General features: G+C 45.3%; 1 protein-coding gene across 3 annotated transcripts in view; it reads right to left on the bottom strand.

The window, feature by feature from the left end:
• Drosha (drosha ribonuclease III) overlaps window positions 1–18,261 on the bottom strand; it is a 107,478-nt gene that overhangs the window by 78,442 nt on the left and 10,775 nt on the right. For all 3 annotated transcript variants that reach the window (XM_050139033.1, XM_050139032.1, XM_050139034.1), the window contains exons 8-11: window positions 14,942–15,083; window positions 13,320–13,474; window positions 9,692–9,772; window positions 2,174–2,260 (exon numbers count right to left, since the gene is read on the bottom strand). In XM_050139033.1, coding sequence (XP_049994990.1) covers window positions 2,174–2,260; window positions 9,692–9,772; window positions 13,320–13,474; window positions 14,942–15,083 — 465 coding nt within the window. The remainder of the gene's footprint in view (window positions 1–2,173; window positions 2,261–9,691; window positions 9,773–13,319; window positions 13,475–14,941; window positions 15,084–18,261) is intronic.

Below are 18,261 nucleotides of genomic sequence, written 5' to 3'. Positions count from 1 at the left end.
ACAAATTGTGTGTGTGTGTGTGTGTATGGATGGGGGAGAATTAAAGATTATCCATTCCTTTTGTCAATATCACTGTCACTTTCTATCTGAGTGACTCAAGAAGACTAAATTAAATATAATGAGACAATTCGGATGAAACAAGCAATAATAATGAAGGGTACGACCACTCTTAAGACAAGGCCACAGGCCTACCATATAAACCAGCAATCTCAGTCCTCAGAAGACATCAAAAATACATGCATACAAATATTCTTTGATTAAAATGTAAAAACATGTAATTATATTACTTCCCTGTCATCTCCAAGCCCTCACACATCCAATTCTATTTTATGTGCATGTCTATACACCATTTGCATACTTAGTGCTCACAGAAGCTAGAAAAGGAATCAAATCCTCGGAAACTGGAGTTACAGGTGGTTGTGAGCTGCCATTGGGTGCTGTGAACCAAACGAGGGTCTTGGAGTAGCAAGTGCCCTAGACTGCTGAGCTGTGTCTTAGTCCACACAAATACTACTGTCAGCACTATTCACAACAGCAAGCGTGGAGACAACCCAAAGTCTATCAACTTAATGAATGAACAAATGAAACATGCCATAGCTATACAACACACACACACGCACTTCACAGGGGTGATGTGGGAGTGTCATATATCAATCTGTTGATTTCATTGGTTAAGTAATAAACACACTGCTTGGCCTCATAGGTTAAAGCATTGGTGGGTCAGAGCAGACTCTGCTCTGCTTCCAGGGGGACCGGACAGCTCTGCTCTCTGGAGCACAGACGCCATGCTCTGCTCTCCCAGGCAGCTCCAACCCACGATGGACTTAGGCTAGAATCTTCCCGGTAAGCGCACCTTGGGGTGCTTACACACATTACTAGAAATGGGCTAGTCCAGGTGCGAGAGTTAGCCTAGAAGAGGCTAGATAGAAATGGGTCAAGCAGTTAAATGAATACAGTTTGTGTGTTGTTACTTTGGGCATGAGCTAGCAGGCGGCCAGGGTGCTGGGGACGCAGCCCCGCCGCTCTTATTTCAACACAGGGGGATAGTATTTGGCCATAAAAACACTATAAAGGATGTAAGCTGCACAGCTCTGTGGCAGAGTGCCTGCCTTGGATACAAGAGATTCTAGGTGGAATAAAAGAAAAAAAAGAGAAAGGGGAGTGAAGTACTGATACATGTCACAACACAGGCAAATCTTTAAACTCTTCTACGTAAACAAGAAAAAGACAGAAAAAGCAGCTACCATATGACCTCTATGAAAAGTCTAGGCCAGGCAAGTCCACAGACACACACCACCTAAAGAATATAAAGTTTCTTTTAAGATAACAAAAATGTTCTAAAGTTAGATGGTTTTACGCATTTGTACTTATGCTGAACATCATGAATTACACAATTTAAATGGGTAAAGTTGATGACACAGAAGTATAGCTAAATAAGTTATTAAAATATGTAACTATGAATACTTCTGTAATCAAGATGTCTCAACATATGTAACCAGAATTAGCAAATTTCATACTGTAAGAAGCAATGTGGCCCAGCACAGCCTACAGACATGAACCTTGACTCCCTGTCTTCTAAAAACCACCATACTGCTTAGTACCTGAGCAAATCACCTAGCCTCATCTATGCAACACGAATTAATGTCCCAAATGGGTAGTATGGATAATATATACACAGTTATTGTGAAAATTAATTAGCTATGCTAACCACTTAGAATGTAGCACATGTGCATAAGTATACCATATTATCACACTGACATATTATACATTGAATGTCTTGATTCAGTCACAGGGCCATAAGCTGCCCACTGACTTTTAAAACTCGGAAATGCCCTACTTCACGCTGCCACTCATTACTCCAATAGCAGTATCATGATTCACTGGCTCTATAAATTTGGTTATTGCATGGTACCAATAAAAACACAAAAGACATAATAAAATGGTGGGAGAGGAAAGCTGAAACATCACGATAAAGCCAAATTTTATCTGCATAGTGATTTTAAAATAAAAATGACGTAAGAACTGAATCAGAGGCTAGTGTGACGGCTCAGGCCATAACCCCAGCACTTTGGAAATGAGGCAGGAGAAACGTCTAAAGTGAGAGGCCAGCCTTGGCTACACAGCTAAGCTCCGGGCCATCCCAGGCTGCAGTGTGACTTCATCAGCAACTTACTAAAAAGTTGGTGGGCGGGGAGACGGTGATCCGGTAGTGGAAAAGACGGCCGGCGTTGTTCGTCATGGGACGGCAGGGCTTGATTGCCTGGGGGAACAAAATCAAAGTTTTACAAATTAGGTAGAAAATAATTTTCTTTTAAAATAGATTACACTGTCAGTTTCACGTCTGACACCTGCTTCTATGTGTGCCCCTCACAGACTATTCGCTTTGCTATGCATGAACTAAATGAACAAAAAGACGTGGCCAATCACCGGTTCTCAACCTTCCTAATATGTACTATTGGAGTAAGGACCACACTGACCTGCGATTTAGTACTCAGTGACACCAGAAGTGTCTGTAGGCTCTACGTCCCCCAAATACATGACCTCAGTGAATGGGTATCTGCCATCAGTTGGGTACCTGGGAGACATAGCTAGAACCCAGGGGCACACAGCTGGACCTGTTATTGGTAAGATATGGTTCTATTCAATACAAGTAGATATGAAAGTGCTGTCAGCATCCAGGAGGGTTTGGAAGAACTCATGAGGCTTGCCATCCAGAAACAATTTGGGAGCCGCATTTGGCATAACTACCAGTAGAGACTGGTCTACTCACTGTGTAAGCTGCTGCACTTCAGAAGGGTCAGAGCCTACAAAGGCCCTGAACAGTAGTACAAAGTAGATGGACTGCTGGTGTTGTGAGTTCCTTGCCCTTTCCAGGGTAGTCAGGCCCTGAGGAGCCTACTTATCTCTAAAAGCTATGCCGTCAGCTCCACGGGATCTTTAGCCCGTGCAAAACATCTGATCAAGGTGAACTGATGAGGGTTTCCCAAGCTGCTCCTGTCCTGCATCCCGTGGAGATAACACTTGCAAACATCCCTTGGGACACGCCTGAAGGTCTTACTAGTCCCTTCCCCTCCCTCACTGCTCAATGTGAGGAGGCTCGTGCCAGAGTGCAGTAGGGACCAGGCCACCAACAGCTGCCACAGCAGAGTACAGGAGCGTGTGTGGACGCCCCACCGGGGTGAGCCCTGTTTACAGTAACAGCTACTGCAGCAGAGTACAGGAGAGTGTGATGCCCTGCCAGAGTAAGCCTTGTTTGACAGTAACCACATTAGTAGTCTGCTACCAACTGTTGTGCTTCTTGGCCTGGGAATTACAGACTACATTTTCTGGGTACAAACATAAGGCTCCCACGCCAGGGGCCTACCTCTATGTGGGCTCAGTGGTGTCTGGGTGAAAGCTTTTACATCTGAGTCAATTATGTATGTGGTAGCTGCCTCCTTAACCATATCCTAAGAGGTGAATAACAACATCTCACTCAGCATGAACACTCCGCAGATCACAGGGCTCCTGATCAGTCAGGCAGAGTAAAGCAACTCTGAGAGGCGCCGGGGAGACCCGAGCACTCTCCCAGTTATGTCTGCACCAAAAGGATGCAGTCTGCCACTTATCCTGCAAGGGCATACACACATTACACGTGTGCTCAGCCGCAACAGATGCTTGTGGCATGGGGAGCACTGCACCAACAGCCCCTGGCAGGCGTCACAGGGGGCAGCACTCTCCACTGAATGCCATGCTCTCAGCAGGAGAGATTATGGGTGAGGTGTAGTGATCCCGTGGGCTCTACCGAGTCCATCAGCAGGTACTCATCTAGATCCCCCCGACATACAGTGCATGTACTCTCTGCGGATAAGCTTTTCCTTAGCCCTCTTGTGCAGCGGCATCATGATGCCAAGACCTTTCAGAACCAGCCACACTCGTACACAGCAGGGACTGGGGACAAACCATCTGGCTGTCGGCTCTGCAAACTGGGAACACACTTCCTACCCATAGCATCCAGACCATCTTCCTGTCAATCACCTGCCGAAGAGCAGGCCCAAAGTGGTCTTAAGAATCATTTTGCCATATTGCACCTGGTAGCAATTTCCACAGCAGGAACAGGAAGTACATGTAGCAAGCTGAAGCAGATCAAAAGGCAGCACAAAGTGACCAAAAACCAAGGGTGGAAATCTCAAACTTCCTAATCATATCCAGTCACTACTCACTCTACTTCTCCACAGAAATTAGTGTGATGGCTCACTTGCTTATAAGAATCCCACCTTAGTCTCCAGCTATCATGCTCAGGACTCTAGGGCAGTCCCAGGAAATGAGCCCAAGGACTCTGGCTTCCCCACCAGCTGAGTTCATATCATGAACGAGTCTTAGGCACTGCCCAATGCTCGGGCAATTTACCTTGGCAGCACTATCACAAAACACACAGCCAACATGGGTTAGATACAGCCATGAGACAAATGACTGACTGACCAGAAGAGTTCCTACGTGAAACTGCTCTTGGAATTTGGGACATCCATCCTGTTTTCAGGCACCTGTGTTTAGCCTGAGGCAGGTGTTCCGTCATTAAGAGAATAGCTCTTTGAAATGACTGAGCAAAGGTTAAGAAAGCTGCAGTGGTGCTGGGGGAAACCCAGACCTGAGCGGCATCACCCCAACCCCGCACCTGAGACACCTTAGCTCTGCTTCTAGGTAACCTAAGATGCAGCGGATGGTATCAGGAGGAAACAAGCTGAGGAAGAACAAAGACAGCACTTTAGAGCTGAAACACTCCCACACCAGAGAGTCCCTCACTGGTGCTAAGTGCAGTACAAATGACCCCTGGCATCAGGGGGCCAGAAATGGGGAGGCTACTACACTGGAAGAGCTGGTACAATACTATTTAGGACTATAGAAGAAATAATGTCTACAAGAGGAAGGGCCACGGATTTTACAAACGGATGGCAAGGGTTAAATACCATGTGCTCACCATGGTCTCAGGTCCCGGTCTGCCATGAACTCACCTGGAGGGCTCATGAAATCTCAGCACGCTCTCCCCATGGCAGCTTGTGGGGCTGACAGTGTACATTCCCAACAAGCTCCAGGTGAAGCTGCTACTAATTTGAGACTTCGCTGAGAGAATTGCTCTAGAGAAACGTGACGGCAGAGGATGAGAAAGGTGAGTGCCACAGGGCTTCTTGAAGATCCAAAGGGAACTTACCCTCACTTGCAGTGAGACCTCAGAAAAAGCTACAAATAAGTCAGAGCTGACCTGCAAAACAGCCATAATTCAAGGACAACTGACAGTCAACCAAGGTAGGCCTGTTAGGGCAAGGTCAGGGCCCTCTGGACCTGACTCTGCAGAGACGGCACATCCCTCCCTGCTTAGACCAATCACTCCCTTATACCAGAAGACAGCGAAAGATCCTATCAGACAGCAGTGCCCACCATACCTCAACCCACATACAGTTCCCAATCAATCAGCTTCCTTGGCAACAGACCTACAATGTTACTTCACAGCATGACCCAGTTGTACAGGTTCTGGAAGAAAAACTTCCTAAAGGAGCTCTAAGAAACAGGCTGCATGTCCCAGCAGGGAGTCTGCAAAGGGTCACATGGGAAGAGTGCTTCAGGTTAAGGAAGAGTTTGCTGAGTTGGGAGAACTCGGGTGGAAAACCACCAAGAGACACTGGAGTTTCTCTCCTCCGAGGGTGGGTCTAAGATGCAATGGTGCATCTAAGTGATGCTGAAAATCCAGAAGTGCCCAACCGAATGGCAAAGAAAAGAAGAGGGCATGCTGGGATGGAAGCAGTACTTACAACTAGGAATATGCAGATAATCCCCAAAGGACACACAAAACAAACATGCTAGGGCCAAGTGTTGCATTACCAAGATCAGTGGTGGCCTCCTCTGTGACAGGAGAGACCACAGGACCAGTAGTCTGAGTCTGTCAAGAACAACAGGGATGACAGAATCTGGAAACTAAGCCAATAGAAGCCCCGTCACACAATCATCATCAGGACTAGTAAAGTCAGAGCGCCAGCCAAGGGGGTCTGCACCGTGAAAACAGTTAACAGAACATGTTGTCGCTGGGTACAAAATAATGAGCAACCAACGAGAGTACTGCGCAGCTTGTCCAAGCAGAAGAATTCAAGGAGAGCCAATAGGCTAAAGGCAAACACTCCACTGAATAGTCATACTACCTCCTGACCAGTTCCAAGATTCATCAAGATTTTTGAGATTAAAATCCACTGGCTGGAAAAGCAATCAGATTCCAGAAGAAAAGATCCTGCACACTGCAAGGACTACAACTGGTGATGCGTACGCTATCTATCCTTCCTCAACAGGTCCCATGGCTATTTCCTTGAGAGTCTGTACAAAGTGGCAATGGGACAGCCAGACAGTTCAGAGAGTATTGGACACGGTAACCAAATCATCGATACCATAGAGACAGATGTATTATCCTCGCACCCTGTAAGAGTAGACAATATGACGGAATGCTGGCCACATCTGCTTTAGTAACTCTACCTCAGATATACCCAGCAGTCATTTCCCTGGCTGTTGACCGCTCACTGGAACTGACATAACTTGGCATATGAAAGTTTCCCCACATGTGGTCCTAAGGTGAAAGAAGAGTATAACAGCATGACCAAGCATATTACTCCAGTACCAAAAATGATCCTGCATTAAAGGACAACGGAGATCTGTGCCATACTTAAGGCTCACCAAGGTGCGAGCACTGTTGAATTCGCCAGTGTAGCCCGTAAAGGATCCTGGAGGGTGACAGTAGGCCAGCATGTCTATCCCAAGCAGCAGCTCTGAAGGCAGCTGCTGTGCCGAGTACTGTAGCTCAATGAGACATTAACCAAACTCCACGGCAACTCATTCAGTCAACATATCTGTCTCCATCACAGTCAGAAATGAGGGTTGGAATTTCTCACAACTTCTCTCTGTATTACCCAATATTCTTAATTTCCACCCCAATATTCATAAGGGTCCCAAATGTCCAGACGTACTACAGATCAACCTCCTCCGTTATCTCTGTGAAATTATGTTACTCAAGCTAGAAACTTTAATAAAGATATAGGTGCTACAGAGGATCAGAAAAAAACCCACAAAGTTCAAGGACCTACCACAGCCAAAACTATTAGCAAGTCCAGTTATCTATGAACTACCACGACATCATCTTCAAAGTAAAAGATAAGAGAACCATCCACTTCCTACAGTGAAGAAAGAAGCAGAACATCCAGAAGTTCTTTACAGGTTCTTAGGACAGCCAAAACCACCCAAAAAGAGAGGAGCTCTGGCCAATTATACAGTGACTCAAAAGGCTACAGTATCACGTGGGGACACAGGCACCTTAGCAAGCCTAGACAGACAGCACTCCTGCTGCTGTGACCAACAACTGAGCAGATCCTACAGCAAGGTCGGGAAAAGGTGCCAAGAGGAATTCATGGGAGACCACACTGGAGAATCACAAGACTGGTCCCTGGACCTAGGCCAGGCCATCTTAAGTAAGGAATGACATGCCTTGGGGGGATGCGGGCAGTGGTGGGGTAAGATTAGTTAGTGTACCTGATTAGTATGGAAGGCCTAGCTTTCGGACGACACCAAATCAATATGTGTCCAGACCTGCCTGTCATAAACTGGATTCTGTCAATCCCAGCAAGCAATTAGGCTGAGTGGCACAGGCAACAATCCATCCCAAAGGAAGGTGGCACATTCAGAATCAAACACACAATAGGATCAAGGGACAGACAAGCTGTCTGGCAGATGGCCCAGATCCCCACTGGCTTCAACACTGTAGCATCAGCCGATGGCTGAGGATAGAATGATGAAGATGGGGAGCTCAGGCCTGGCTTACAATCCGGTTAATTTTGAAGGTGGATGCAAACAAAAGCAAGGTGTACTACAGTCTCACTCTGGGATGACTCTGAGGGACACCAATGGGGGAACTCTCTCCAGTGAACAGTTCTAGCAATGCCCCATCAGGTACCCTGAATGGGAAAGGAAGTACCCTGATGTTGTCCACAAGGAAAAAAACCAAAAGATCAAGAATGAAAAGGTCTTGGGAGAGACTTGGAACTGGGCTAACGGGAGGGGCTTAATGATGTCTTCATTGGTGTAGTGATTATCAGAGAGCAGCTATATGGCACCAAACACTCAAAATGACTAGGACAATCATGTCTGTCCCCACACCATCCCAGAGTTGACAGGGTGGGCACATGACTGAAACGACCACAGTAATAAGAGAAGGAAGCTTTAGATGAACCCAACAGCACAGGCCCCACTTAACAAGAGACAAGCCAGCTAACCTTATGCTAGTGAGCATCTATCCAAACGGCTAGTCACCACTGGTACCACTCCTGGAGAACAACCTACCATGAGTAGCAATTGACTACCTAGGCCCATTGTATCTGTACAAGAGCAAACAAGTAGAATATAGGCCACAGGCATCCAGCTGATAGCACTGCCCACTTGGGCTCCCATCCTGAAAAAGCCTACTGCCTAGCTCTAGGGAATGCAGTCAGCATGCAGGCTACAGCTATTAGTCCAGAGGCTGGCTCTGGTGAGGTCTCCCAGCTACAAAGCCCCCTCTCCCATGGTTATGTGCTTACTAAAAAACAGCTGCTCTGGAGATCAGGGGATATGAAGGTATGAAGGCCATCCCAGCCAAACAAAAAGTAATTCTGTCAAGCTGACTAGATCAGGCCACAGAGCAGCTGAACCACGGCAACTCATTCAGTCAACATATCTGCCTCCATCACAGTCAGAAATGAGGGTTGGAATTTCTCACAACTTCTCTCTGTTGCCCTGACCCTCTACTCTTGCCCTGATCCTTCTTCTCAGACACCGATCCCCAGCAACAGGTCACAACACCCTGCCTGAGGTACAGGAACAGATGCCCACAGATGGAACCCTGTCAAAACTCCTCACCACACTCGCTGACCTCCAACGTGAACCGAGTAGCTGAAATTATCAGGCGGTCTCATAGCTTTACTAGAGCCTCAAGCAAGTTTTACATAGAAATTAAGAACTTATATATTCCATGTGTACGTGTAATGTGTCGAATCATAAAATAGTAATCCTGGGATTAATGAAAATAACTTACAAAACTGAAAGCTAGTGAGGAAAAATATCATAAGAAACTAATCATGTTTCGTGTTCCCGGGTATGGGCTGTCACTGAATTACAGAGGGTAGTTACAAATGACTCTAGTAGAAAGATGGTCTGTCCCTTCAAGCTTTGAGTGCCCCTGAGAAGCCAAGCCTGGGCTGTGTGGTCAATGGGAATTCGACAGCTGGCAGAAACCATTCTGACAAGCACTGTAGTGAAGACGAAGTCCCTGCAGGTAGAAACAGGGCAGGTCCCCAGGGGAAAAGGACATGAGCCTCGTGGCTGGCATAAGAACATTTCCCTGGGGCAATCCATAACCACTGGAAAAAACAGGACACTAATACTACGGAGGATCCAATTCAAGAACACATAATAACACAGATAACATACATGAACCTTCCAAACTCTTTTCAGTTTCCTTGACAACATTCTGGAGTCTACTTAAAACCCAAATACCTTCCCTGTGTAACTGTCAGTAACAGAGCCTATAACCGGGAACATGAAAAGATTATTTTGACATTATTTCATTTAACGGGAAAAGAATAACAATGGCATCTGTCTGCCCGTGGCTCCTTGGTGCTTACACAACCATCCCCCAGCCAGTTACCTCTTCTCCAGGATAGATGCTGTGCCGGATTCCTGTGCGTCTGGCTTTGGCGCTGCATTTGCAAAGTGGTCCATCGTTCATCTGTCAGAAACAGAATGCAATTCAGTTTCACTGGGGGAAAAGTCACAGGAGGCACAATGATGCCTCGGAAACTGTGAGGTTTAATGTCATGAGTGCTGAGGCCTTGAAGAGGCTGTCATGGTTAGAAGATTAAACAGCTGTTCCAAAACCAATAAAGCTGCAAACTGTCTATAATATATGATAAAAGGAAACCGTATGACAACACTGGAATCCCAAGTTATTTGTGCAGCCAAGCAGGAAATATCAGCGTCAGCACACCGTTAGCCCTCGCGTCTCCTGCCTCTCTGGAGTACTTCCCTTTTTCTTAGCTCAGGGAAAAGGACTTTACACACAGAGACAAATGTACTTCATATCTTAAAGGTATGCACAGACTGCTCTGAAGATGACCTGCAGATTAAATGTTTTAAAAACTAAAGTATGTGTGAAGCGCAGGAGCGGGTGTGTCTAGTAGAATAAAAAGCTCCAAGTGCTAGACAGTTTAACGTATGTGTAGCCTCTTCCGCCCTGTTTCACTTGACTCTGCACGTGAACAATGCAGAACACCTCTCAGAACACTAAGTACCAAGCCGAAGAGGATAAATAGCAAAGTCCATGAACTCAAGTAACATTTATTCTAGAAAGGAGAACAAATAACACACTTAGATTTTTGAAGAAAAAGAAACTCCATCTAAATGGACGTAGCACTGGAGCTGCTGTGGGTGGTTAGGCAAGGCCTAAAGAGAGAAAATGAAGTGCTGGGCAGCACAGGAAAATAAGACGGGTATTCTACCACACACCCCAAGCATACACAAGATAGAGAGGAGGCCTGACTTATACCCAGGGACATGAAACTCCATTAAATAGAATAGCTCATGTATGTATGTGGTACACATGTGTGAAGCCCAAACATGACCTGAAATCAAAATCTAAACAGTAGTAACAGCCAGTGTCCAGGCTGAGCAGATGGCTCAGTTGTTAAGGCCCTTGCCTCACAGGTGTAAAGATAGGAGTCAGAGCCCCAGAACCCACATAAACAGTCAGGCAAGGCGGCACACGTCTGGAACTCTCAAACCAGCTAACCAGGCCAGAGAGGCAAAGTTCCAGGCCAATGAGAAACTGCTTCAAACAATAAGCGGAAGACCCCTGATGATCACATTACCTCCACCATGCACACGCAGGAACACACTTATGTACACGCATGCTGAGGACTACACCTGGGCTTGTGTTCTAACCTCCATGTACAATGCTAGTCCCAGGAGTTACCCAGTGTAACTATACTGAAAATGAATAGTTTTTTACATTCCTTAAATACAATGTAACAACTACTGACACAGTATTTACACTGTACTAGGTATTATAAGTAACCTAGAAATTTAAAGCATAAAAGAGGTATGTCACTTATATGTAAATACTACACCATATTCATAAAAGACTCTACATATGTGGATTTTGGTATCTGCAGACCATGGAACCAAAATCTCCTCAGATACCAAAGGGGAACTAATATTGATGCTTTGTTGTTGTTTTTCAAGTTCTAGGCTTTGTAATTCATTGCACTCAATTAAAATATAAATGAAAATACTCCAATAAGACTTTGGCAGGAAATAGTAAAGTTAAACTCCTTTTAGTCTTTTGGGAAATCTAAACTCCTGGAAGTATAGCAGAAAAACTGCATTACCATCTGAAAAACAGTGCTAGCATGTTATCTGAAGAAACAGCTGGCCAATAAGAGGCTTTCTAACTCTCCATCAACAACAACAACACACTCCTACTACCAAGTCCTTCTAGCTCCAGGGCACAACCAGCCTCCATTCTTGCCTTCCACCAAGGTCTATGCTGCCACATGGACCACTACACAAGGCTCAAGCACACTGAGGACAGAAACCCAAGTACAATCAACAGAAGAGTAAAACAACCACAGAGCTCGAGGAAGCTGAACAGAGCAGCAACACATAGAAAGCAAGGCTCACGCTTCCTGAGAGAGAAGAGCCACCGGTGAAAAAGATCGGGTATGGACAAAAGCTTTCTTTTAGGGCAGAAAACAGTGCTCTAAAATTAGACTGTGGTGGTGGTGTGCACTTCTGAAAAACAAGAATGGATGCTGACTTCTGTGTAAATCCTATCATAGGAAAAGCAACCCCTTCATCTGAATAGAAAGGAAACTGGCAGCAACTGTTAGGGATGGCAGCACTCAAGAAGCCGAGGCATAAAGAGTCACAAGTTCACGGTCAACCTGGACATTCCATAAAAATATGGTGTAAAATGCAATGAAATTTTTTGCAAAAGTTTCTACTCAATTCCAGGGCATCACAAAGTACATCTTTCTAATGTAATTTCAATTATATTAACCCTTTTCAAAAAATAAAACCTGAAAGATAAAGAGGTGGCTCCATGGATAAGAACACCAGCTGTTCTCCCAGAGGACTGGGGTCCAATTCCCAGCACCCATGTGGTCTCTCACAACCATATGTAACTGCAGTTGCAGGGGATCCAATGCCCATTTCTGTCCTCCATGAGCACAAGGAATGCACCTGGTGCACAGACAGATATGCAGGCAAAATACCCATACATTTAACATAAAATAAAATAATTTAAAAATAGCTGTTATCTAACAAGAATCAGAAAAAAATTCAAATTAATACTGAATGGTATGAATGAACCTATTCACAAACTGTAACTGGTAAATTATTGTACTTAGGGTCATGTCCTACTATGCACTACAAATTCACATTCATAAAAGACACATTTTTGTATGGACTGTGTATTTGTAAGATACAAATCTGTTAAGCTGGGCAGTGGTGGCACACACCTTTAATCTCAAAACTTGGGGGCAGAGGAAGGCCAATCTCTGTGAGTTCAAGGCCAGACAGAGTGAGTTCCAGAACCAACTCCAAAGCTACGGAGAAACCTGGCCTCAAAAAACCAAAACCAAAACAAACAAACAAAAAAAAACAAAAGATACAAATCTGTTAAAAAAGACACCACTTTTAGAACCAAGCCCTGTGGCACAGGCCTGTAACCCAGCACTCAAGAGGCAAGCCAAAAGTACATAATGAGATCCCATCTCAACAATAACAAATATATATTTATAGACATTGTGTTTTATCAAATATTACTTCAAAATAAAATAAAAATGAGAAATTTTTAAATGTTTCAGCTGCTGGCATTAACTCACATGCTTAGCCAAGAAGAGAATGTAGAGAAACTCACAGCTGTTACCAACTAAAAGAAACGCTACTGAAGAGAATGACTCCGTTCACCAGTTAGCAGCAAGAGCCCTTCCAGATGAACGGCTTTACAAAGACCCACAAGCTTTTTCCCTCATCCTGCCATCCCTCTTCTTCCTCCAACTGCAGGTTTAATAACAGCACTTCTACCCTGCTCCCAACAAGGAACTTACAAACGTGATTCAAGGAACCCAAAGGAAATAGCTCTGACAAATGACACACAAGCCCGGTGAGTGAAGTTCCATTTCTACACCAGCCAACATGAATCTTCTCGGCCCTGAGTTGTAACTGTGATGTGTGGGTTTGCAACCTTCGTAGCAAAAGCATAAAAGCACTCGCACCTGGCCCGGGTCGTTGTACCAGAGTTCATCATGAAGCCGGTCAGGGTGAGCCTTTTTGCGTTTAATCTCGGCAATGACATCAAACACCTCGGAGTCTGAGCTGCTGGAGCAGGTGCTCTCCTCGTCAGACTCGCATTCAGACTCACTGGAACTCTCTAGAAGGCAGGAGCAAACAGGAGAGGTTCATGAGCTTAACCAAAGGTTCTGCAAAGACTTCCAAATGCCCTAAACCTCTGAAGGTAAGGGGCAGCTGGGATCACTGTTTACTGCTCTAGTAAATTGGAGGGGGTTAATCAACACCAAACACTGCTAAGCCATGCCATGAAAAACAGACTGTTTGTAACACTGTCATAATCTAGCTAGGGAAACAAAGAAAATACAAATTTGTATAAAGAAAACAAGAACTAATAATAACAGCGATTATCTTGTGTAGGAAGTTCTTTTGTTCATGTGCTGTTTTCATTAGTTAATGAATAAAGAAACTGCTTTGGGCCTGATAGGGCAGAACTTAGGTAGGTGGAGAAGGCAGAATGCTGGGAAGAAGGGCAGAGTGGGAGAAGCCATGGATCCTCCTGCCTGAGACGGATACCAGTTAGAATCTTGCTGGTAAGCCACTGGCACGTGGCAATACAATTAATAGAAATGGGTTAAATGGGTATTTTAATGAATACAGTTTCTATGTGGCTATTTCGGGCCTAAGCTAGCCGGGCAGCCAGGACAAACAAAGGGCCCCTCTCTCCACAACAATTATCAAATAAAAAAAATAACAGAGTAATAGTGATTTCACATTTTAAAAATATATTAATTCAATAAAGAGCTAGTCCACTATGAGCCAAAAAGGTCAGGCAATTTCACAAAAAGGCACTTGCGACCCAGGCCCTGGACAGAAGAGGAGACTGATGCGAGAGAAAGAATGAAGAGGGGCCGTGTGGTCAGGGCATGGAGACTGGGTTAGACCCCGAGTGCAGCAGAACAATCTGGAGGGAAGGGGGCAGAAGCACCCCAAATGCGAGACTCGAGGCTACATATGAAAGCAACACTGAAGATTTTATACTTTTTCTCTTGATAGTAGCAATTAAAGATATTACTCCTTTCTAGTGTGGTGGCTCACATTTGTATCCCCAGTACTCAGAGGCAGGAGGGTCAAGAGTTCAAGGCCATCCTCAGTCAGGTAGTGAATTTGAAGTCAGGTTAAACTAAATGAGACTCCTCAAAAAAAGAAAGCCAGACAAGAATTGTAGTCCCCCTGAAAGTAATTGTATGAAAGTAGAAAGAGAGAGAGAGAGAGAGAGAGAGAGAGAGAACTATGTGTGAAATAAGCCACAAAAACCAGTCAAATACTACAAGAGTGCATGTAGGTGAAGGCCCTGAAGTCATCAAATTCAGACAGACTGTGGTGGTAGTTGGGATGGGAGACCGTGACTGTTCTCAGTGTGACAGGATGAAGAGCTCTGCAAACGTGTACTTAAGAATACGAGACTAGATGATTCCAATGGTTGAGGGTAAGCTTCGTGCTGTATTTGATTACAACTTGAGTATTTCAAGTTGGGACTCTGAAGGACACACTCCAAGCGGCCAGTGTTAAGCAGTAATAAGGGAGCAGTCTCAGCTCCTCCACTCACCTAAATCTTCATCTAACTTGGTCTTCGGAGGTTCCCACGGAGGCCGAGCAGCTTTGGCCTTCTCTTGCCTGTTCCCCAACTCTTCCTCAAATTTGTCATATAGGTCACGGAGCCTACTTGTCCCGACGACAGTAGAATCTCCCTTTTCAAAGCAAAGGAGCAATACGAGAAGCCGTATTAATAGTCACCATTCTAAGAACCTCCAACCACAAAATGCCATTTTTAAAGTCCCAACACAATCGATATTTGAAAAGAAAAATGCCACCCACTGGCAGTTCGGAAAAATGCACTTCAACACTGAGCAGCACGGGAACTGTTTGCCAGTGCCCAGTAGGTGTGGCATTAAAAAATACCATGACCCTGGAGGCAAAAAGAAAGTCCCTTCACCTCCTCTCTGCCGCAAGCACAGGGCTTCTACACCAGAGTCCAAGAGGAAGTCCTCTGCTGCTGCCCACTCTCCTTCCAGAAGGAGAATCCCTGTGAACGCCCAGACCACTGACCTAATAACCACAGCATATAAGAAGCAGACCTTTCCTATATAAAAAGTAAAACGAAGGCAAATCAATGAGCTGCCCAGACCACTGACCTAATAACCACAGCATATAAGAAGCAGACCTTTCCTATATAAAAAGTAAAACGAAGGCAAATCAATGAGCTGCCACTCAGAAGAGGAAGCGCTGCTTTCTGTCAGTCCCTCCTCATTCCCACGACTATTGCTGCCTTGACAGCTGTCATTCTTCCCACTGTGTACCGTGTGTGTAACTGTGCCTGGGAGGTCAGAAGAGGGTGACAGATATAGACAGTTGTGAACAGCTACGTGAGTGCTGGGAATTGGACCAGGCTCCTCTGTGAGCGCGCCCAGTGCTTTTAACCACCAAGTCATCTCTCCAGCTCCCTTTTCTTCTACCGTTAAGACTGAGAAGACAACTGCAGTCTGGCATCGGCCTTCGAATCTTATTGTCTCTGGCAGAGGTGGTAAGAATGGCAGAGATGTCATGGCAGAGTCGTGGGAATGAGGAAAAATACAAATACTGCCAAGAGTGAGAAACCCACAGGAGACGTTAACCAAGGAAACCAGAACCTCTGCTCAATAGCCACAAGGAACAAAACTCAGCCAGCAATTTAATGAAAGAGAAAACATTTTCTCTAGCACTCCAGAAAGGGCTCTGTTACCCTTCGGACACCTTGATTCAGCCAATGAGACCCGAGCTGAATGTCAGCCCTGGAGCTGTGAAATGATAAACGCTTGTTTCTGAAGCCACACAGCTTATAAAGCTTTGCTATGGCAACAGTGGGAAACAAACTCCATGGAGATGAGCGACACAGCTCTGGCAGAGATGAAAGGGGGAAGAGTTGGAGAGATGGCTCAATGTTAAGAGCACTGACTGCTCTTCCAGAGGACCCAGGTTCAATTCCCAGCACCCACATGACAGCTTACAACTGTCTATAAGACAGATGACGAAGGAATTTGGGCAAGGTCCAAAATTCTACAACTATGGAAGACTCTCAAGACAGCATCAGAATGTTATCCCTGAACCCATGTCTTCCCTCTGCACACCTTCTTATAAGAAAACTAAACCCATCTCATTCAAGTGGCAGCATTTCCATACGGCAACAGGCCGTACACTAACAGAACACTGACTTCCGGCCACAGATATTGAGACAATTAGGACATTAGAAACAGGGCATAAAATGTCAGTGCCATGAAAGTGCACAGCACACATATTCCCTTTGCTACATAACATGAGCCATCTGACGTAAAAGCCTGCTCCAGTTTGTCAAGTATCATACCACTATCACAGATTCCTCAAACCCTTTTCTTCCAAAGACAAGGAAATCTTTCAAGTCCCCCATGGATAAGGATCTCGATAGGAGCAACTGACAGACTAAAGGCAATACATACTCAGCAGAAGCTGTATTTCAGGGCCAGCAAGATGGCGTGGCAGGTAAAGGCTCTCTTGCTGCTGAGTCTGACAACCCGAGTTCCACCCCATAACCTTCGTGGTGGATAGAAGGAACCAACTCCCACAAGCTGTCCCGTGATCACACACATGAACACACACAAAATAAATAAGTGCTTAAGAAAAGCAAACTGTACCTCAGATGTGGGGTTTTAATCTTTTCCCAAATTAACACTCTCTGTATGGTGCTCTCTTGAGAAGCTGGGCGGAGACTATGAGATGCTGCCCCCAGGCAGCCACACCATTACAAAAAGACACAACCCATATTCTATTGCATACTATGCTGCCAGGACTTCTTGGATGCATGTTTCAAAACTTGACATGGACTACTCAATACGTCACTGTAAGACAGACTCTGTAGAAGATAATTTTGTCCAACTACAGAGTAAAACCTAAGTGCTCTGAGCACACCTCAGGCAGAGCAGGGTTAACTATGGCATTTGGAAGGTTTATTAAATGTATCTCAGACTTAAGACACTTTGAACTTATAGTAAGTGATTGGCATGTAGCCCTGTCCTAAGTCAAGGAGCGTCTCTGTTTTCACAAAATCCCAAACAGCAAACCCCCATCTTACCTAACGTCTTGGGCCTAAATCTATAGTATAAACTCACTCATTTAATTAATGAAACTTGTTGCAAGTATTCGATAAGAGCCTAATTTATAATTAACAGGGTTGGCATAATCCTTACGGGGAATAAACAGAGACAAGAGAGGATGGGAGAAAATAAAGCGAAGATGAAAAAAAACGAAGGGCAGTCAGCTGTGGAAAGCTGAGTCCACCAGAGCAATGGCAGTGCCCACAGCTGAGCTACAGGAGCTCATTCCACGTGCTATGTCCATGGAGTCCCCGCTATGGAAAGGCAACTAGACGGCTTCCCTCCCCCAAATCAACCAAGATGTGCTAGAAACTTCCTATGGCTAGTGATCGTTGGGTCAAGGATACAGCTCAAAACAAAACCTGAATCCTTTACCTGCCGTTTGAGGGAAACACACACACACACAGGCACACGGCCAAACACTAGTTAGCAATAGTGACTCTCAACTTGGGGTGATTTCCCCTCATGGTATATTGGGGTTTAAGTGAGAAATGCCCCTGCCCCTGCTAGGCCCAAGCATAAACACTTGGTGCATAAGCGGTGCTGCTGTTTGGGGAAGTTCTGGAACCTTTAGCTGGAGGAAGTATGTCTTTGCGGGGTAGGCGCTGAGTGTTTATACCCTCACCCTGCCTTGCACTTTGCTTCCTACATGCCGCTGGGGTGTGATCTCTTTCCACACCATGCTGAAGGCGCCTGATCTTGTCAGGTCTCAGAAGACAAAGCCTGCTTAGGGCTCTGACTGCTATACTCAGCTTCTTGCTCC

The sequence above is a fragment of the Alexandromys fortis genome, unplaced genomic scaffold, assembly GCF_014885135.2.
Source record: "Alexandromys fortis isolate MF-2015 unplaced genomic scaffold, M_Fortis_MF-2015_v1.1 scaffold_37, whole genome shotgun sequence".
Classification (NCBI taxonomy): domain Eukaryota; kingdom Metazoa; phylum Chordata; class Mammalia; order Rodentia; family Cricetidae; genus Alexandromys; species Alexandromys fortis.
Note: the sequence above shows the minus strand (reverse complement) of the source record. Positions and strands in the feature narration are given on the sequence as shown.